We start from the raw sequence: 21876 nt of genomic DNA on the forward strand, positions 1-21876 counted from the left end.
AGTAATGGTTACCGCAAGCTCCATGCCCCGCTTGTACCTTTAAAATATGCAGATAGTGATATTTCATCCCAACGTGATCGATTTGCGGCCGATGCTCGGGGATTGAGGTGACATGGGGTTTGTCATCGGTTTTATTTTGTTATTTTTGTTTCAGGGCTACACGTTCTAAACGTTAGAATTCGCACTTCTATTCAACGGCAAAGACTGCAAGCAGACAAACCGCAACACCAAAATGAAGGACACAGACGCGGCCATCTTTAGTGTTTTAGTGTCTGCGTAATTCGTATGAGTTATTCCACATGGCTCGGCATTGTACATAGTTCATTGTTTCTACTGAAGTCTGAGACTTAGACTTATAGTATGGGTAGTCCATGGTTTAAGCAAATTAATTGTTAGTTTACCTGAAACGACGATCGCGTTAGGCGACACGACATTTTACGAACGATTGTGGATTGTTTCCGGTGCACGATGAGCTGCCGTGTCAAGTACAACCAGCGCAGTCTGGGCTTCCAGCCAGGCTGCGCCAGTATGTGAGTGGGCGCCGCCTGGCGACCGCTGCTCGCACGTGTGCTGATGGGACCATGGGGTGTGTGGTGTCGCATTCGGTGGGCGAACGGTATGTACGTAGATGCTAGACATTCGATGTGTTTGCGTGTGTGTATGCTAGAAATGCTCGTCTTACAGAAGTACGCTATCCTGTCAATCACCCTCCTGTACGGATGAATGCTTACTGGTTTAATACATGCCAAAAATGTCACATTTTCCATTGTACGATCAGACTAGAGGTATCGAAAGATATTCCTGTGAAATATACAGGCAGCGTTAATCTGTTGGGTGTATGTCACTGTATCAGCTCGATGCGTCGATGACAGACGTGTATCGACGCATGGCAGACATTACCTACTCAGCAGTTTTTAACTACCGTCTGACTAGTGAAATTCGGTGGAAATGTACAACACAATTCGGAACCCATGTATCGCACGTCGTATCAACGACACATTGTTATCTGCGTCTCATGCACCACCCCCACACCAACCCATGGCCCTAGAACTACCACCCACCCCGAAATCGAAACGCCAGTGGTTTGTTTTCACACCATTTATTTTAACAAAGTTGAGGCACAATACACATGATGGGATTGCTTAATGGAAAAATTTGTGGATGAATTAAGCCATTCTACTTCCTTCGAACGTCCCAATGCCCAATTATCTGGCTAGCACTTGACACATGGCTGGTAAAGACACACGAGACACGAAGGTTAGGAGTGGGCGGCGCGGGAGTGGCGGGCGCGGCCGGCGCCTTGTCAGACGCCTATGGCACTACCCTAGTCAGCGGGTAGAAGAGCGACGCGTACCGGGCGAGGGCGCGCACGCGCCGGCTAATAACTGTCACGTAACAGCATATGATAACTGGGTAAATTGAACTGTGTAACGAGCCCGCCGCGGAACGGCGGCGCACCGGACAGCCGACGGCGCCACTGCCCGGCGGCAAATCAGGACCGTCCGGTGGGCCTACAATAATCCGGGTGGGCGCCGAGACGGGTGCGGGGCGGTCAGCGCGCCGGCCGCGCCCCGGCACCACACCGGTCAACGCAACTACAGGCAAAATGCACGGCGGCACTCATACACGTAACAGTACTGGATTTAGAGAATATAATGGCACGCTTGACAACAAGAGATCATACCGAGTGGCAACGAATAACTGGTGGGTTGGCGGCTGGGCCCGGTCCGGCCCGGCCGGGGCCGCGCGGACAGACGGCCGCCTCTGGTTAGTCAGGCGAAGAAGCGACGATCACAGGCGGTGCTGCGCGGTCGGGCGGCCCGGGTGCAGCGGGTGCGGGCGGCCCGCCGCCGCCGCGCCGGCGCGGCCACTGTTGGTCCCACAGAACACGACGGAAGACGAGGAGAGACACGGCCCGGCCGCCGCACGGGGACGGGGGAGGGGGGGGACGACCGGGCCAGGAACGCAACCAACGGCGGACACGGGATCGGGTCACCAGGAAACGAACGGAATGGACAGCCGGCCTCCCCGTCGGGGGCGGCGGGAGAGGGCCGGCTGCCGGCCTGCGGACTTGTCTGAACTAATCGATACAGACGGGCCGAGCCGGCGGCAGCGGCCGGCGGCGGGATCGGTACGGCCGAGGAACGGGGGACAGAAATAACGGGAGCGGGGAGACGGACGGGAGATGGGCGCCGGGAGGCGGAGCGCTGGCCGAGACCGGCCGGCGGCGGGGGCGCCGGACGTGCGCCGAACTACCCACCGGCTAGTAACAAGGAGCTAGCGGCGACCCTAACAAAACAGCACACCGACGGGCGGGCGCCGCGGCGCACAACACACATGCGCGCGCGCACACACACACGCACAAACACACAAAACCATTGGCGTCTACGACTTGAGCACAACGCGATACGACATGACAAAGCGCCTGAGTTACATGGATGTTACGTGGTACACTCACTCACACAAAGACGAGCGTGTGTGTGCGCACACAAGGACGCGCGAGTGCGCACGCTCAGCAGGCTGTTTGTACACTTAGCGCGGGAGACGTGATTAGCGCGTGGGTTTATTATGCGTGGGCGGCGGGCCGAACCTGCGGGCCGCGCCGCCGTGGTAGAGCGCTGGACGTCCTACGGTGCGCACAATGGGCGAGATTATTGCAATGTTCTTCGGTGGAATGCTGGGTAGGAAGGCAGGGCGCGCGGCGGCGTGGCGGCGTGGTCGGGCGCAGAGGACGGGAAACGGCGCGCCGCCCGGCGGCAGGCACACTGACGGGCGCGCGCCGCCCACAGCCGTCTAAGAGGCGGCGAAGTAGCTGGACGCGTCGCCGCGGCAAATCGGGCAGGTGCGGTTCGTCTGTGGGCACGGAGAGCTCGGCGTCATACAGCTGACCAGGCCGGCGTGCGGGCTTCAGCACTTGCACACATTATCGTTGTACAACGTCGATAACAACCAATCTTTAAAAGGGCACATGCTCATCTACCGATACCTGCAGCCGTCAATAATTCCAGGTGTATGTTCGCTCACAATCCCTGTCGGCCCTTACAAGGCATAGAGTAAATAGAAACAATGTTGAACTAAGGCGCCAGTTCAACATATGCAAACCCAGGCACTGATTGAAAAGTCTAAACGAAGTCAACACAACTGACATGGTTCTCTTATGCCATCGCTCTACCTCCCGGTAATTTGAGAGCGCGCTGGAACTCACCTTGAGCCACTTGTCGACGCATTTGGTGTGGAACTCGTGGCTGCAGGGCAGGACGCGCAGCGTCTGCCTGCTCTCGAAGTCGCACATGCACACCACGCACGAGGTGAGGTCCGAGTTGTGCGTGTCGGCGTTGAACCGGTAGCTGGGCAGCTGGTCCACCTCGGCCTTGCTGAGGCCGCGCGGCTTGGCCTCGCCCAGCCGCTCGGCCAGAGTCAGCAGCGCCTCGTAGTTTTCCGTCTCGGCGTTGCCGGTCGGCAGCTCGGTGGGCCCGTAGGCCGACACGCCGCCGGGGCTGTTCAGCATGGCCAGGAACTGCAGCAGGAACGGCGTGTACGGCGTGGCGTGCGAGGCCGGCACCACCAGGCTGCGGCCCAGGTGGCGGCGCGGCAGCGGCGCGGCCGGCGGCGGCGGCGGAGGCGGCGGCGGCGGCGGCGGCGGCCGGCGGCTGGGCACGGCCGGCCGCCGCAGCCGGTGGCCGCCGGCGGCCAGGTGGGCGGCCAGCTCCAGCTGCGCGGCGCGCGAGTCGGCCGGCGGCAGCACGCTGCTAGGCGGCATCTGCAGCGGCCCGTGCGCCTGGTGCTGGTGCTGGTGCTGGTGGGGGTGCGGGTGGTGGTGGTGGTGCGGCGGCGGCGGCGGCGACTGGTGCTGCTGCAGCGGCACCATCCGCGGCATCGTCACCAGATTAGCCGACCGGCCGGCCAGAAAGTCGCCCTCGGCCCGCTGCAACAGAGCAGGAAGGCTCGTCAGACGGCGGCCCCACAGGTCATACCCACGTCGGCTGACTCCGCTCATCTCCCTCTCTCCCTTATCGACGGCGCTCTGAGGTCGCCCTAGCAACGCCCGTCTCCCGGGCAACGGGCGGTACCTTTCCGGCGGCCAATACTTTTTACCCGGCTTCCGCAACCGGGCGGCGGGCCGGCGGCGGTCATTGCTCAGTGCCGAGCGCCGCCTGTTTTCGCCGCGTCAAGAGTGCAGCTATTTACGGGCGCCAAACAGCGCTTAGGCACGAGTTGGCACGCGGCCGCGCCGCCGCTGCAGCCGCAGCCGCAGCCGGGCCCGAGTCAGCCTACGCTGTTTGGCGCCGCTCTATCAGCCTTCCACAAAGCGTGCGGCAGATGTGTGCAAGTTGCTGACTGAAATTTTGGTTTTGCTACATAAATGCGGCTTGGTTTTACAAATGTGTCTCGGGGCTACATTGCCTCTGAAAATATACAGGGCTACCAGCCTTTGTTTTTGGTCTCTTTGTTCCGTTTTCGACTGCGCCAACTAACTGCGCCCGACTCAACAGCCGAAATAGTTACACCCCCCTTGGAAAAAAGTGCTAACAGGGACAAAGGTACGGGGCTGGTGGCGTCAGACGATCAGCCAGGATTATCAATAGACGCCCAGAAACACTGCCAGTCCTAACAAAGACGTCACAAAAACCGACCGTACAAGATACCGGCCGAAAACGGGCAAAAAGAACACAGAACGGCACACAAACGCACCGGCCCCTGGGCTGGGTCAGAAAATACACCGTCACACGGCCACACGAAACTGGTACGCTGAGCAACTTAGCTCGGGTTAGCACTTAGCATTCCAATTTTGGGGAAAATTCACACCCTTGCAAGGTCTAATGAACAAATAATGTGACAATACACCCAGCCCTGTTTGAGAAGTAAGCACCGTACGTTTGCACAGCTGTTTAAAAGTTCCCTTCCCATTATCGGTTTGCAGTAGGCAAAGACAATAATAATAATAGATAATATAAATGAAACGTGGTTGATCCGCAAAATGCAAAAAAGAGCATTCCCTGCTAAATTAATGATGTAAAAGCGGCAATAATTGCAAGCGGCATGTAACTTACTCTCCAGCCTCATCCTTGATATTCTAGAACATAGCACCCGGCATGCCCGGCATTCCCTGGCGTATCAGAGATATCTAAGTTCGGTTAGCTCACCTGTGCCATGTGTGTGCGCGGCGGAAAGTGCGTCTGGTTCATGGTGTTGGCGTTCATATGCGCCTGGGGCGGCATCTGGCTGTGGAAGGGCGCGTACGGGCCCGGCAGGCAGGCGCCCATCTGGGGTACCTGAGGAAGGCGGACGGCTCGGTCAGACGCCACCGGCATAACCGGCTCCATAACGGCGATAGAACGAGCACAAAGATAGCTGGGAAGGAGTTGAACGGTCATTGTCGCCAAGAGTGAAGTCACGCTAAAGCTGGTATATGATTAGCAACGCGGTGTTCGGGATGAGCCTTCACAGGGTGATGACTGTCACAGGTGTAATGAATGCATAACAGCAGGAAGCCGTCAGTCATCAGTGTAATGACTCGATCGAAGCTCATACATATGCAGCAACGTGCTAGAACATTGTGGCAGCTAACGAGTCTTCCGGCGACCGTATACATTTTCCCCCTCGTCGACGTGTTTTAGCGGCGTTACTGGCTTCCGTCGGCCGCAGTACCGCTGTCTCTCAGACGCCAGAGAGCGACGGTCTTGATATTTGTGACACCTTCGGCAGGCTCAGCGGCGGCAACTCACCTGGCAGGTACCGGCGAAGTGGGGCCCGCTGCCGAACAGCTGGCACGGCTGCATGTGCGCCGGCGCGCCGCACAGCGGCAGATGATGGTGGCCAGAATAGAGCGGCACGTGCTGGGACGTGAAGCCCAGCTGCATCGGCACCGGTACCTGAGGACGGACGGAGAATCGGAGTGAGGAGCTGCGCGATACCCGCGGGCTGCACAACCACAGCCTCCGCTCCGGGCTCACACCGACACGCGACAAACTGGTTGAAACAAAACATCCTAACAGATCACAGCTTGCCTCCCTTCCCCCACGCAGATGAAATAAATGCTGTCAATACTTCGGTAGTCCTTTCTAAGCAGGGTTCTCGGAGACCATTCGCAACTATTCCCTCATAGGTACCCACTAAAGAAAAGTGTTTGTGTGTGGGGGAGGGGTCTGCGAACTAACTCAAGCTACTCACAGCGCATACAGATTACGAACACCCATGCATCCATCTCCCTCTCCGCCCCGCGGTGGGAGGTGATGGCGTCATCCGCCCACCGCCGTTGGCAAGGATGGGAGGAGGGCAGAGGTCAGCTGACCGACCCCCCCCCCCCTGGCTATCTCCCGGGTGGGGAGGGGGCTTCCGCCGACATAGCGGGAGCGGAGACCGGAGCTACGGAGCCGAGCTCCGGGAAATACGCGCTCTGTGTTTGGCGTTGGAAAGTAGAAAAGATAAAGCTTGAAAAACGTGGGATGTGTCAACTCCCTCGGAAATTATTTCGACATTGGCTCATAAGGATTTTACATTACATGTAGAAAGTCCCCTTCCCTTTCCTCTAAATCCTTAACCAAAAATTCCCCGCCTGAATTCCGCAGTGGCCAGTCAGTTGATGCCAGCTAGTGTAACCCTGGGGCTGGCCCGTGCATTACACCGGAGTCGCGCCATCCAGCGCCGGAAGAGGCGCCCATCAGCTGGGTGGGCGTCTATCGTGGCCAGACGGCCGCCCGCGGTCAGCGAGCTGGGCATCATAGCGACGGAGGCCCGACAACTGATGGCGGCCGCGATTCAGACCGGTCGGTCAGCCCGCCGGACGGGAAAAGCTCGCCCTTCCGCGAGTCCGGCACGCGCTCTGAATAAGTCATGACTAAGAGAGGGAGGTCGCCGGCGGGGCGGGGGCGGGGGAGGGCGGTATTGAGCCGGCAGCTGACCGGTCGCCGGGCCGGCCGGCCGGTAGCGATACCACCTGGCGGGGCTGGAGCCGCGCCCGCCGCTGACTCACTGCATCACGGCGTCAGCGGCGCCGGCCGGCCGTGAGTCGACGGATACGTGGAGTCGGCGAGTCACGGAGTCACCGGTCTGACTCAGCACGGCCGTCGGTGGCCGACGCACCGGTCGTGTGAGTGGCCGTCGCCGTCAACCCGTGCCCGTGCGGCCGCATCGATCGGTCTCGTGACGCACAGTACGCGTGCCCCCCGGCCGTCGACCGCCAGCTCAGGTAGCCCGTCCAAGTGCGCAGTTTCCGCCGCCCCTCCCTTCCCCACAGCAGTCACCTGAGCAGGTCGCGTGGGCGCTTCTTTCACCGCATTGCACACACCTGACACGGACAAAGCTGCGACCAGAGCTAACCGGTTAAATCAAGGGCGTAATAATTGGTCTCATCTACCTCAGTTCCAATCAATGCCCTCCAGTCAAGCCGGGCGTGGGCAGTTCCGCATCAGTATCATACCCTTAGCGCCAATTACCCGGGTCAGTGACATCCCCTGGGCTGACAGTTATCGGCCTTATGGGGGCCCATCTCGGCACAGACTGCCGGAGTTCTCAGGCGTTACCCCGTGGCTTTGTCACTGCAGCTGCAAACACTGGGCAAATGATTTGCGATGCTGAACAGCTTGAAGGTGATGCGGAAAGGGGCACGATCATTGTCCACTAATGCAAAAATACATTTATAATGAGGTGCCTGAGGAAAATAATGAGGGCTTCGAGGATGGCTTCCAATACAGTGAAAAATGAAATTAATAGGTTATAAAAATGTGTTATTTCGAACAATAACACGCGCTGGGATCAAGCCACGATAGAGACCCCTGCCTATGTAGCCGAGAGGACACAGTCCTGACGTCGCTGAGAGGTGGCCGCCGATCGAGTCTCACCGACAGCGGCACGCCACCAGTCCGTGCCGCTGCCCCGAGGCGGGCAGGCCGTCAGACGGGCCGTCGATGGCCGGTCGACAATCGATGACCGCGCCGTCCTCTGAGCTGGCCGAGACAGGCCGGCGCTGAGCACGGGCCACTGGGAACGCGCCACTCCAGCAGCTCAGAGACGAGTGAACAGGATCGACTGAGACTCGTCCTCTTGTGACTTCTCAGGGCAGACTGGCCACGTAGTCTGTAAGGCTACATGCTTTTCCTGGGTAAATAAACTAGCTCCCCTGTGGGCTGTGACCGATACATGGTGCCCCGCCAGGCGTGGGTCATTCCTCTGCTAATTAGCAGCACGGGGACAGCTCCGGCTCCGCCACGGGTCGGCTGCACGTGCCGCCGGCCCGTGTCGGAGGCGACGGCGCGCGCCACGTGACCGCGGCCCGATCGGCGTCCGAGTCGATGGCGTCGGCGGCTGCGCGGTAGGCGCGCCGCCGCTGCCGACGGCGCAGTGACGCGATCGGCCCGGCAGGAGCCGGCCAAGACCAACAGGACGCCCGTGACTGGCGCTGGAGGCCGGCTCAGACTCAGATACACCCCTCCCCTCCCCGCGCGCCGTCACAGGCCAACAAAGACGGTCCAGCTTCACATACATAGCCGGGACAGCCTGCAGCAGCCGGCGAGAGACAGAGACAGAGACAGAGACAGAGACAGAGACAGAGACAGAGACAGAGACAGAGACAGAGACAGAGACAGAGACAGAGAAGAGAGAGAGAGAGAGAGAGAGAGAGAGAGAGAGAGAGAGAGAGAGAGAGAGAGAGAGAGAGAGAGAGAGAGAGAGCTGCAGCGCGCCGGCCGCTGACGCAAACAGCGCCTCTGCCGTCCGGTCGATCAGCCGTGCGGCGGCGACCGACCGGCTCCCAGTCGCTGCAGCCAACCACCCAACTTTGGTCGTCAACGCGCCGACACACACAAGGAAACACTATCGTAAACTGAGCGAGATTGTGTCATTGAGTGGAGTCTGGCACATCTCAGGGAGGCGCCGGGCCCACGAGGAGCGTGTCGCTATTGGTGCGGTAGCGCCATTCATCAACAAAGCCCGCGCGGGCCCGGTGGGGGGGGGGGGGTGCTGTGCCGGCGCCCGGCCCTACCCAGTGTTTACGGTCGTGACTGGGACTGCGACGCACCGAGGCTGTGAGTTGGGCAGAGGTGCACACCGCCTCCGGTTCGCCCCACCCCGACCAGCCAGCCCAACTTCCGGTCAGCCGACCGCCAGCACGGTCTACAAATTCCCTCACACCGCAGCGCGCCGGGCCGCTGTACTGGCGCAGGGTCCAGCGCGGCGCGCTGTGCACCGTGAACCTGGCGCAGACGGCTCCGCGGCTCCTGCACCTCTCCGGCACGTCCGGCCGGCCCGCCGCCGCAGCCAGCCGAGCCCCAGCGGCGCACCAGCATACCGGCGCGACCTCGGACCAACGCGGGCCGGCGGTCACACACTGCTGCGGGGCCCTCATTACAGCGAGGGTCAGCTGGGTCCGACTCACCAGCCAGTAGGGGCCACCCGCCACACTAAACAAGGGAGGCTATTCCACCACGAAAAGAGACCGTCCAAGGGCAAAAAAGGGTCACAATAAGAAAGCGGGGCCTTCTAACGCCCGCTAAACAGGGAGCCACGTCGTTGAACTGGGCCGTTGCAACAACTAACAAGGACCACAAGGGACCGGGCCTTCTCACCAGCACATTGGGTGGGACCACAACGGGGGAACGGCACGGGGAGCGGAAAGGGTCCACAACGATAGGCCGGGGACTTCTAAGCAACAAAAACGGGACACAAGAAGAGACCAGGGCCTTTTCTCCAGCGAAAAGGGGCCACGACAATGGAGCGAGACCGACCTCCCTACGAAAAAGGGGCCACACCGAGGGAGCGGGGCTGCAAAAGGGGTCACACCGAGGAAGTGGAGTCGTTAAAAGGGGCGACACCGAGGGAGCGGGGCCGTCTCACCGGCACGCAGACGAGCATGGTGTCGGCCGGCAGCCACAGGACGAGCCGGTCGGAGTCGGGCGGAGCACGGGCCAGCATGGCGGGTGGCGCGGGGCGCCGCCGGCCTGACTCACTCGGCCCTGCGGCGTGCTACACTCACCGACACACAGACGATCATGGCGGCGCGCTGCGTCGGCTGGCGGCGGCCGACCGGCGTGCGGCGGCGCCGGCAGCTCGGCCCGTATTGAGCGGCGCCGGCCGCCGGCGGCGCGGCGGTGGCGGCCGAAAACAGCCGGCCGGCCGGCCGAGTGCGCCGGCCGGCCGGCCGCCGTACAAAGGCACAAAGGAGCGCCACTCGGCCGGCCGCAGCCAGGTCGATCGGCCGCCGCCGAGCCGAGGTCGGAGTCCGCCGGCGGCGCCCAGCCTGCTCCCGCGGGGAGGGGAGCCACACGCACAGCGGCCCAGACACAGACAGCCACGGGGAGGTCTGTAGGGGAGCGGCTGCACACAAAGACCACGGCTTCTTTCTTTTACTTTGGTTTTTGGTCTTCAGATGAGACCCTAAATGCAGCTCTACGAGTCGCAGTCTGACCTAAGCCTATTTCCCGACAACGTGGCCACGGCCGTTGTTTTACCTAGTCATGATCCATGTGGCATCTAACCCGACCAGTCCATACCAGTTCCACCATGATGGTGTCATCCACCGTGTTATCTGACTGGTACCTGACCTCAGCGCCTGCAAAAATCCCGTATTTCATCCGGGGACAGCCGTGGTAACGCGCTGAGAGACTGATACTACCACAGCACCGTTACCTAAAACTCGGCTCAGTTGCTGGCTCTAAATGATCCTGTCTTTAACTATTTTTGGCATGATTCCCCATAGTGCCCGCTGCAATTCGTCACGATATTAAATACCATTGTCATGTCCAGACAAAGTTCCAGGAGACTGAATAGTGGAAAGAACATGAACACAGCCAACCCTGTTTGCATGAGCGTGTGCATGCTCTTAGTGAAAGAACGTCTACATCATATTCAGTGACAGACTGAGACACACAGAGTGGTGTCCGTCGCCCGTTGGCGCGTCAGTAGCCTCTTTTCTGGCCTCACGACCTCACAGCCCTGGCGGCACGGCCAGCCTGCCGCAATCACGCCTCCGTCGCCAGCGCCAGCCTCCATTGCATATGGCTGGCCTGCGCAACGGCCCCAGACCCGCACCGATTCCCGAGGCCCTCGTCACGCCATCTGGACAAAGAAACGTCGACCACTAGTACCACCCACGTCCATAGGTGGCAGCACCAGTCGGCCGAGCGCCGATACGGGCAAGTGCCTCGCTCGTAATTACTTCCGCCATTATCCTGTGCGTATGCCGTTTTAAGCCGGCTTTCGCAACCGTACCGGCGTGGCGTGGGAGGTTGAGCGGGGCACGACGGCGGCGCTGGCGGGGTCACCACCGAGCTGTAGCCGACTGCCGGCGGCGGCGGCGTGACCGAGGCGCGCTCACGGCACGGCGGCCGGCCAAGGCCAGCGGGCGGCGGCCGCGGCTGACACGCGGCACACTGGGCCAGGCGCGGCCTCCGGCCACCGTGACGCGGCAGCCGCGTTTCCCAACGGCGACCGCCAGGCCTGAAAGGTCACGGTGAAAGGTGGCCGAGCAGCAAGGTCACGGGGCGCCGCCCGCGGCTGGCGGCCGGGTCGAGACCGCCGGCGCACGCGGCCCGCCGCGCCGGCACCGGACGCAGCCGCTCTCGCCGGCGGCCGTTTCCGCCAGCAGCGCTCAGTGTCGCCGGGCCGCGGGGCGGGCTGTGTGCAGCGCTGCCGAGCGTGCCGGGCCGGGCCGCGACCGGCCTTGACTGTCGAGGGCTGAGCGCCGGCTCGGCAGGCAGCGGGCCGGACGGACGGCGGCCGCCAGCCCTCCGCGGCGCCTCAGTGCGGCGGCAGGCGCCACCAGAGCAGTCTGCTCGGATTCGAGGCCGTTTGGTCGGCAGTCCCGTCCCCACGGCTGCAGTGGCACGACCACGCTGCGCCCTACGTGGGCGTCTGCGGTCATGTAGAAAAAAAAACATCTGAATGCTAGCCGCATTAGCTCTTGACATGGTTCACTGTCCCTGACCGCGTCAAGTCCGCACAGGGCCCGGGCAGCGGTCCTAGCAGACGATCCAGCCCGTGTCCTACTGCATGCATCCGCTCTGCACTGCTGTAAAGAAAAGAGCGCGTCGCGCACGTACCTGCAGCGAGCGGATGTGATGCGAGGCGGCGTCACTGGTGGCGTAGTGTGTCAGGTGCGGCGGCTGCGGCGGGTGGCCAGGGTGCGGCGGAGGTGGCGGCCCCGTGTCGGCCGCCACTCCGCGGCCCATCTCGCCGCCGTACCGCGACGAGCGGCGCATCGGCGGGCTGTCGGCGGCAGAGGCCACAGTCAGACAGAGGCAAGAGAACACAGTCATTCAAACGCAGAGCCAGATAGATAGCACGGTTAGTCACGGCAGATAGCACAGTCAGCCACAAAGCCAGCCAGTGAGAGACGGCAGTCAGCCATCGGTCGGGGAGAACAGTCAGAGGTCAGAGTCGGTGGTCACAGAACAGTCACTGACAGAGCACAATCAGCGACAGAGCACAATCAGTAGAGGCGGCAGTCACAGACCAGAGAGCAGCAGCCACAGAGCACAGTCAGTCGCAGAACAGAGAACAGTCAGCGAGCCACAGAGCACAGTCAGTCACGCCAGCAGTCACAGCACGGTCATCGGTGAGCTATGGAGCACAGAGCAGTCAATCAATCAGCCTGTGGTGGCAGTCAGTCACAGGGCCGGTCAGTGACAGTGATGTCAGTCAGTTACAAAACCAGACAGTGGCAGTAAAGACGCCCCCACGACACAAGTCCGGCAGAAGACAGAGCCACAGTCACAAAATACAGGGCAGTCCAGTCAGTGACAGTGACGGCAGCCAGAGTCAGCCAGTGACGGCAGTCAGACAGAGCCGGTCAGTGACCGGCCTGACTGACGGCGGCCTCACGACACCAGCCCGTCAGAGGTCACAGCAGTCACCGATCACAGGACCAGTTAGTGACGCTGACGGCGGCGCCACGGCACCAGTCCGTCACCGCGCACGTCAGTGGATTCCCGGCGCGCTGCTGGCCTGACCCCGGCCGCTGCGCAGCGCCTCCCAGTACAAACAGAGTCGGGCGGGCCTGGCGCCGACGGGACGGCGGTCACCGTCGCGGCCGCCAGCCTATCGGCCGCGGCTGACGGAAGCACAGCTCTCGAAATGATAGACAGTTCGAGCGGCGCTATAGCTAGACAGTTCGAGCAGCGCTACAGCTCGCGGTCTCACAGAACATGCAAATACTAAAACAAGTGCCTTCGTAGAACACATGGACTTAAAATAAGTCGCTCCAATAATCCTATTATGGTCTAAAACTCCAAAGAGCTGACGGCAGGCGGGCGAGCGGGTCCGGGCGGCGACTGACCTGCGGTGGTGGCGGCCGCCGTCACCGGGGGGCCGGCGGCCTGACGACAGCCGGCGCCTGTGGGCCGGCGGCGGCGGCGGCGACGCGGCGCGGCCCGGCGGTGGGGCGGCGGCCGCCGCTCCGGCCGGCGGCTCCTCCGGCGGCGGCGTCAGCTCCAGGTGCTGGCCACTCAGGGAGATGCGCCGCCGTTTGCGACTGGGCGACTCACCGGCCTGCGGCAGAACACGATACGGTGAGACGGAGAGAAAACGGGACCGGGGAGGCGCGCCGCTCGGCAGCCCCAGTTCGTTGGGGAAGACCACCAGCCCACCAGGCACAGTCGGCACGAGCAGAACTCACGGGAAGTCATCAGTCACGGCGGCGGCAGTCACGAACGGCCGCAGAGATCCCCCCGAACAGTCAGAAATCGGGACGGCGCCACCAGACGTCTCCAGTTTTCCCCACACCTCGACAGTCCCAGTTCTCTAAATATCCAGGGAAAAGCGGTCTGAACTGAAGTCGCATCGTTTTCACTTGCCCTCGAGGTTGACGCTTGTCTGTTCACTCACGCGACAAAATCAATGACCATCAAATCCAGCCAATGAGACTGGCGATCAGCAAATCAGCGAGACCCTGCAAGATAAGGGCGAGCGGCATTCTAGGTCGGCAGGTCGAGGTGGCCGGCCGTTACGTCAGTGTCACGGGCCGTGACGCAGCCTCTGGCGTCCCGCCCCGTCACGGTCGCCTGCTACTGGCGGCTGTTACCGGGCGGCGCAGTTGGGCAACTGAGGCCCGCCACCGTCAGTGGCTGCCGAGAGGCTCGGCAGGGAGGGACAGGGCCGGGGGAACGGAGCTCTACCAGCCCCTCTATAGGGGCTACATAGTACGTACGGTACCAATCCCATCCCTTCCGTATCTGTTCAGATAAGACAGCTTTTACACGGTCCGAAATGGGGCATTTCATAATAATATTTACCTTAAGCTAACAACTTATGCATTCCAACGGAAAACAATGTCAGCGCAAGAAGTATACCTATGATTCACAAAACATTTTTTTAATATTGCTTAAGCCTTAGCATATTTTTGACTATTCATCAATGCAACAAAAATATACGGCACTGGAATAGACGTCAAATTCCTAAAAAGTAAAAAATAAGAATCATTGTAAGAATTCTAAGAATTCTTGTGAAATAAAATGTGTCCTTCACCAACATCATACGAGCTAGGGATTCCCGTTGACTGAGCTTGCTGGAGAGACGAGGCGTCATCTTACCCTGAAATGCCACAGCAGTCTGGCTCGTCGGGTATCTCCCAGGGGGCTTTGTGCCGGGCGGAGCGCGCTATATGTATAAACGTCCAGGCCCGGAAAATAATGGTTGAAAACTCGTTTTTTGCCCATTTTCGTGGCGGGGCTGGCCGTTTTTCGGCGGGGTGCGCCGGGCGGCGTTTTTCTCCCTTCCGTCCCCATTTGGCTGGGTTTTTGTGGGCCAGAGCCGGGTCGGCGGGGAGCGTTCACCGACCGGCGCCGAGGCCAGCCGCCTTTTTCAGCCGGGCCGGCCGGCAGGCGCGGCGGCCTCACGGATTTGGTGCGCGCGCCGCCGCCTGGGCCGGTCCTGCCGCCGCCGCCGCCGTCCAAGGACATGTGAACCTCCTGGTGACGGCCTCCAGCCCAACCACAGCGTCGACGGCGATGAACAGCGGGGTCGGCCTCGGTCACCGCCGTCCCGGCCGGACCAGCGCGGCTAAAGGAACGCCATACAATGTCCGTGTCGGACTTAGGCGTTATAGAAAAACTCATGTTAGAATCAGTCGACCAAACGGCGGTCAGTCACGCAGGGGAGAGCTGTTGAGCGCTGTCGGCTGGGACATGAGTCGGAGCCGGCCTGTGCCGGGCAGGGGCGCCTGGAGCGGGGCGGGGATGGCGGATGGGGCCCACAGCACCGCTGCGCCGCCGTAGGAAGATAGTGTGCGGATCTTGCCGGTCCGTGTGGCGCACTGGGCCTATCGGTGCGTCATCACTGCGCGCCCGATCCCCGGTCGAGAGGCGCCGCGGGCAGCGGACGGCGGCGCTGAGCCGTACCGCCACTGCGGCGGGGGCGGAGCGCCCTAATGACCGGCCCACGGCCGCTCGGCAAATGGCGGCGGCCGGCCGGCCTCGGCGGCTCGGCGGCAGCGGCCGCGCTGACACACACTCAGCTGGTTTGGAGCCAGGCAGTCAGCCACACACTCGGCTGGTTTGGAGCCAGCCAGTCAGCCACACACTCGGCTGGTTTGGAGCCAGCCAGCCAGCCACAAACTCGGCTGGTTTGGAGTCAGTGCTGGTTGGAGCTAGCGCTGTTTTAGAACAAGTCTCAAACGCTGCTAGTTTGGAGCTAGCCTCCTCACAGCTGGTTTCGAGCCAGTCTCACACATTGCTGGTTTGGAGCTAGTCTCTTGGTTTGGAGCCATTGCTGGTTTTGAGGCAGCCCCGTACTCGTCTGGTTTGTAATCAGCTAGCCTCGCAGTTGATTTGGAGCAAGTCGCAAACACAGCTGGTTGGCTTGGAGCCGGTCTCGCACTCGAATGGTTTGAAGCGCGACGTGTGGTCCACAGCGAGTCACCAATCGGTAAAATACATTTGGGATGATATTGCAAGGCACAAACGAAAACGGAAAAAGTTCACCAAAGTTAACCACAAAGGCAATATAAGTTCGCGAACCATACGTGCGACACATGTTTTCAGCATCGATCAGTTACACCGCACACCATACTGACCATGCCAGTCGGTAGCTCAGCTGCATTCGTTACTACGTGGACCGAGTCGAACTGGTGGAAGGTCCGTCGCAGTACAGGGACAGAGTAGTAACATATAACGGCCTACACCTGGCCGACGTTCAGGAATGTAGACAGACAAAAAAAAAGGACGGCGAAAGTGGACAAAAAAGGATCGCCCTCGGTTCACAGATGTACTTGGAGGCACAGCAAACATAACAGATGATTAACAACAACGTACCTAAATTATTTAACAAGGTGATCTAGGTAAATGTGTCTTTTTATATGGCAGGGGTCTTTCTAAAAGAGGATTCAGTCTTCGAAAAGAGCGATGGCCATATCTTTCCCACTATCAAGGCAAACAAACCCATGTCGCCATCAGCTCATGCAAGCCAGTCGCTGACCAGACTCAGCAATTCTGCTACCACTCTGGTGGCGGCGGAAAGCCTGCCCCTCCCGCAGCGCCGCCTCCCCGACGGCGCCAGCCCTCAGCGCCTCCCCGTGCCCCCTGCCGGCCCCGTCCGAGAAGCCCCGGCCGTCCCTCGGCCGGGGAGGGAGCAACGCTCGGCGTTCCGGCGGCGGCGGCGGCAGTGAGCGCCACTCGCCGCCCCGCTAGGCCGGCGCCTTGTTTTCGTCGCGCCCGTGCACCGGCGCTGCGGGCACCGCTGCCGGGCGAGCGCTGATGGAACGCGCCGGTCGGGCCGGGCCGAGCCGCCGACCTCGCTGTGACCGTGCCGGCCCTCGCCATGTCCTCCAGCGCGGCGGCGGCGCCAATTTTCTGCTGGCTGCCGCCGGCGAACAAAGCGGCAGCGGCGGCGGCGAGGCCTCGCCGCTCGGCCGGCCACGACTGCGGCGCCGGAGTAGCGGGCAATTTTTCACGGCACCTGTGTGCAGTTGCTCCGACCGGGGAGGGCCGCGAGTCCACAGGGAATGCCTCAAAATATACAGGGAACTGATAAAAACGGAGGGGAGAAAATGATGAACGCTCCTACTGAAAATGATGCCGGGTAAATTCGGAAGATAGGAAGGGAATATCAGATATGAGGAATAACGAAAAAGAATATGATTTTACCGTCTATTCACAATCAGACATATTAGTCGTTTGAAAAAGAACCTAGCTTTGTTTGGTCGCGCGGGTCAAGTGTGTCCTCGGCCGGCGGGCGGGCCACGTGCCCCGTCCGCCGGCCTTGTTGCCGGGCGAGGCGGGGGTGGGGAGCGGCGGCAGGTGTCGGCGGGGGAGTGTGCCTCTGACCCTGGCCGCCGGGCCCGGCCCAAGGTCGACCGAGCCGCCCGAGCAGCGCCGCGGCCGCCCGGCCACCGAACTCTCCGCGGAGAGAAAACAGCGGGCCGAGTGACGTCATCAACACCACGGCCCCCGAAAACGGGGCCGGGCCCGACCGAGTTGTGACTCAGGCCAGCACGGACGACTGTTTCCGAAGAACACGCGCCCCGCTTACGAAAGGAAAGCGGACTCAGCAATGAGTCTATCGGGCCACCAGCGTGGGCTGCCGGCCCCCTTCCTGTGTACAGGGTAGCCAAACATGCAGTATGCTGGGCCCGGCTGGAGCCCCACTCCGCAGCTGCGGCAGTGCCCTGGCTGGGCGCGCGGTGCGCCGTGTGGTCGCCACATGCGCCGGCCGGCGCCCGGGACCGCGGCGTGTTTGGCACGGCGCGCCCGCTTCATTAGCGCCGGCCCGGCTGCACGGCCGCGGCGGCGCGCTGCCGGCCGAAAAACAGCCGCCGCTCGCCGCTCCAGTGGCGGCTCCGGTGCGTCGAGGGACGGCCGGCCGGCCGGGCAAAACACGACCCCGCTCCGGGCTCCGGCCGCCGGCCGACCAAACAAACCTGTACGGCGCCGGAGCGCGGCTGCAGCGCGCTGGGAGCCGGTCGCCCTAAGCCCACCGGCTCACATACGCTCCACAGGTCCCACACGGCCGAGCACGGAGGTAGGTTGCTGCCTGCTGGTGCCCGGAGGACAGCTCGCACGGCTCGCACGACGAATCCAGACAGTACAGAAACGCCAACAGCCGTCGGCAACGGCATAGCGCGGCAGAAAACGGCCACATCCGGCAGGTAAGCCCAGCTCAAAGTATCAGCTCCGGTGCGGCATCAAAGCTTAAAACAGCCAGAGAAAAGAGTAGCACGTGCAGTCAATCTTCATCAGATGGAAAACCAAGACCAATTCCAGTGCTGGAAGGCTGGTGGTGCTCCTTCAGGAATGCGCCCGCAACAGTTATTCACGCTCTGCTCCCATCGTCGGCCACAGACTTTTCCGGTTAGTCATACGTGTCCGACGCATTGCGGGCCTGGCGATCTCACCAGTTCCGTGATGATAAACGATTACCCGTCGGATTACAGAGGAAATGTAACTGAACAAAAGGCGGGCTGGGCCGGCCCGGCTCGTGTAGCGGACACCGGCGGGCGCCGACCGGGAAAGGCGGCACGCCGCCGGCACGGCACCGCGGCCGTGCTCCGTGCCCGGCCCGCCGTCCGTCGACGTGCCGCAGTCCGTGGCCGGCCCGCTGCGCCGTCTATCCTTGTCGGCTGTCACTATGCGTGCATCGTCTATCCTGGTTCACACCGGCGGCCGGTTTCGGCGAGGCCGCCGGCGGCACAGTCACGCAGGCTCGGGCAGCGCCATTCCTGTCGGTTCCCAGGCGGACAGCGGGGCCTTCAGCGTGTCCGTCCGGCTGCCGTCAGGGCCGCCGTCCGTCCGCCGGGACGGGGGCGCGCCACCAAAAAAAGGCCGCCGCCGCCGACACCCTCTTTCCTCCGCGGCTGTCTCCAGGCTGAAAGCCGAGCGGCGGCCGACATTTACCAGTATAAATCTCCACCACAATGACACATTTATTCCGTTACACGAGCTATTGAAGTGACGCTGGCGGCTGCCAGTGTACCCCTTGCTCGTCGGCTGCCGCTTTATTGAGGCGGTGCGCGGCTGTCTGGGCCGATTCGGCGAGTCGGTCCGGCGCCCAAAGGGTGCGCCCGCACCCCATCCGGCGGGGGCCGACCGAGACCGGCTGCCCTTCAGAAAATCCATGGAGCCATAGACGGTCCCAGCGCCGGCGGACGGACGGGCGACGGCAGGTGGCCACGGGAGAGTGGGAAAGGGAACGAGAGCGGGCAGAGGGGAGGCCGCAGAATACCTCAGGGAAACACTTGCCATCAAAAGTGATTAAACGATAAATCGATTACAGTTGCCAAGTGCAAAGTGTCCCATAAGTCCCAGAATAGCATCGTGAGCCGCAGAACGGAACAAACAATGTCACACGACGAAGCTAAAAATAAGGGTACATTGAACTCATTCAAAAGACGGACTTCAATAACAGAATGCATGCTGATAACGTAGCACAGAAACAGTAAAAAAGCAATGCTTGATACAAGCGACGAAGTGACGGCGAAGGAGCAAGGTATCTTCTAAGACATAGTTGTTTTTGGTCACTCTACTAGCCAAGGTTGGGAAACAATCTCGTCACTGGACGGAGTTGAGGGGAGTGAGGAAGTCACCAGATGGAGTTTGAGAGGAAAACGGAACGTATTCCGGAACGGGAGGGAGGGAGACGAACAGAGACGGCCGTGTGACTGACCCTTCACTGGGAGCTAGCTCCTCCTCTGGAGGAAGGTGGTCCGGGGGCGAGACTCGCACCGGCCCATCGGGCGCTGTCCGGTCCTCCAGCCAGCCGGCCCTCCACCGGACGGTCGTTCAACCCGTCAGATCTCAGCCCAGTCCCTAATCCGACTCCTCACGAAACCTGCACCGCGCTCCTCCCACAGTCCGTCGACTCCATCATCGCTAGCGCTACCAACTTCGAAACTGGAAAGCGCAATTAATTTACGTAACTTTAGGTTCTTACATTTATCAACTAGAATCATGTGACCAAATTATAGCTGAATGTTGGAATAAACGATGCCGAAGGGAGGCCGCTACTTATTCCTATTCCTCTTTCGGCATAGATGGAAATATTTACACCAATACTTATTTCGTGCCGTAGAACCGCTACGGGAAAAACTTCAGTAGCTACACCTAGCGATAATTACGGAGCCCACTCAGAGCCACAACGGCTCTCGCCGAGTCAACCACCGACTGGCGAACTCGAGGAAAACACCCGACCCGGTGCCACTGACTTTGTAGTGCAGCGCACCTGACGGGGAGCCGATCGTCAACACCCGCCGTCGGCCTCCTACCACCCCTACTCCCACCTGAATATCCCGCACAAACAGCGTTCACCGATCTCCCCTCGCCGTCCCAGACAACGATCCTCCCCAGTCCGTCGGGCACCGGGCGCCTTTCTCTGAACCCCACGGACTGAATCCCGACTGTGAGCTCGAGCGACGGGGTGAATCACCCCACGTGCAGTCCTGGGACCGAACGGCGCCGGTATGAAGGGATGGAGGAGGGAGGCGGAGGGAATAGCGGAGGGAATAGCGGAGGGAATAGCGGAGGGAATAGCGGAGGAAGGCAGAGGGAGGCGGAGGGACGGCGGAGGGAGGCGGAGGGACGGTGAGGGAATAGCGGAGGGACGGAGGATGGAGGCGGAGAAAGGCGGAGGGAATAGCGGAGGAAGGCAGAGGGACGGCGGAGGTACGGCGAGGGAATAGCGGAGGGCGGTGAAGGGACGGCAGTGAAGGTTAATGAAGGGACGGCCGACGGACAGTGAAGCAGAAGGGATGGATGAGAACTGGCGAAGGGACGAGGAAAGGGAGGCATGGCGGAGGGACAGTGCGAAGGTGCGAAGGGGTTATGAAGAAAGGGCGAAAGCGTAGTAAAGATGATTGGGAAAAGACCGTAGACACCGAGGAAGGTGAAGGGGCAGCCAATGGACGGAAGCGATAGCAGGCTGTGAATCGATAGCGCAGGGACAGATCACAGGGGGCGCTGAAGGAGCGGCGAAAGGATGAAAGGCCACGCAGTGGACCCAACGGGGGACTGGAGAGTTACTGCAGTCTGCACTGCACTGTGCACTGTGCAGTCCGTGTGCACAGGCACGGCCAGCGGCCGCCTACCTTTCGGTCGTCGCTGCGGAAGGTGTTGAAGAGTGCCTGGTTGGAGAGAGGTCCTCCACTACCCAGCTGGGCAGCGGCTGCTGCAGCGGCCGCCTGCATGCTTTGCACCTCTGCAAAGGTAGAGACAGCGTGTCACACACGGCTGGGCGGCGTCACACACGTCGCCGCACGTCACGAAGGCTGCCCCGCCCCGGCCCGGCCCGGCCCCGGGCGCACGGTGACGCGCCACACGCTGGCGCACACCTGTAACAGGGCCGCGGCGGTGCGGCGCGCCCGGCCGCAGCCCGTTTTCCCCGGCGGCTGAGGAAAGTGCACGGCGCCCCACACCATGCGAACACGACATATAGGGCGCTGCGGCGCCGTCACACCGCGGCGCGGCGACACGGACACGGCGCAGGCTCGGCAGCGGCGCCGCAGCGCCGCCAGCATTCCCCACCAGTCATCAACTCCGCGCCCGGCAGGCCTCCGCCGAAGCCACCCAAATGTGATGCTGAAGCTGGAGGAATACGGGGGCACCAATGGCCGCTCCCCTCCCTCCAATAAAGCCCGCCACTGGCCTGATAGGCAGGATAGGCAGCTGGCGAGTAGTGCTGCCGCCGCCGGGCCTCGCCCCAGAGCGACTCTAATTTCGGCGTCGGCAGCCCGCCGTCGTATTTTATGGAAATGAATGTTTTACGCGGAGGGAGACACGCATCGACCGTCGCGCATCCGGTGCGTCCCAGCGCGTAACGGGGACGCGTAACGGGCCGGCGCACGCGCGCCGAGCACCGCCGGGGGACGGGCGCGGCGGCCGCTCGCCCCGCCCTGGTCGGTCGGCTTCCCACAGGGGTCGATTCATTCGGGGCGGCCCGTCCGCTGACGTGGTTCGACCG

The 21876-nt window shown here is 61.6% G+C and overlaps 1 protein-coding gene across 2 annotated transcripts in view; it reads right to left on the reverse strand.

Moving 5' to 3' along the window:
- Positions 1-1083: 1083 nt before the first annotated feature.
- The window catches only part of LOC122382465 (RING finger protein 44-like), a 34442-nt gene continuing 13649 nt past the window's right edge, over positions 1084-21876 (reverse strand). For both annotated transcript variants that reach the window (XM_043367835.1, XM_043367836.1), the window contains 7 exons: positions 21005-21114; positions 13271-13482; positions 12036-12201; positions 5727-5873; positions 5145-5273; positions 3206-3925; positions 1084-2853 (listed from right to left, as the gene is read on the reverse strand). In XM_043367835.1, coding sequence (XP_043223770.1) covers positions 2794-2853; positions 3206-3925; positions 5145-5273; positions 5727-5873; positions 12036-12201; positions 13271-13482; positions 21005-21114 — 1544 coding nt within the window. In that variant the 3' untranslated portion in view covers positions 1084-2793. The remainder of the gene's footprint in view (positions 2854-3205; positions 3926-5144; positions 5274-5726; positions 5874-12035; positions 12202-13270; positions 13483-21004; positions 21115-21876) is intronic.

The sequence above is a fragment of the Amphibalanus amphitrite genome, unplaced genomic scaffold (assembly GCF_019059575.1).
Source record: "Amphibalanus amphitrite isolate SeventyFive unplaced genomic scaffold, NRLGWU_Aamphi_draft 000140F_arrow, whole genome shotgun sequence".
Classification (NCBI taxonomy): domain Eukaryota; kingdom Metazoa; phylum Arthropoda; class Thecostraca; order Balanomorpha; family Balanidae; genus Amphibalanus; species Amphibalanus amphitrite.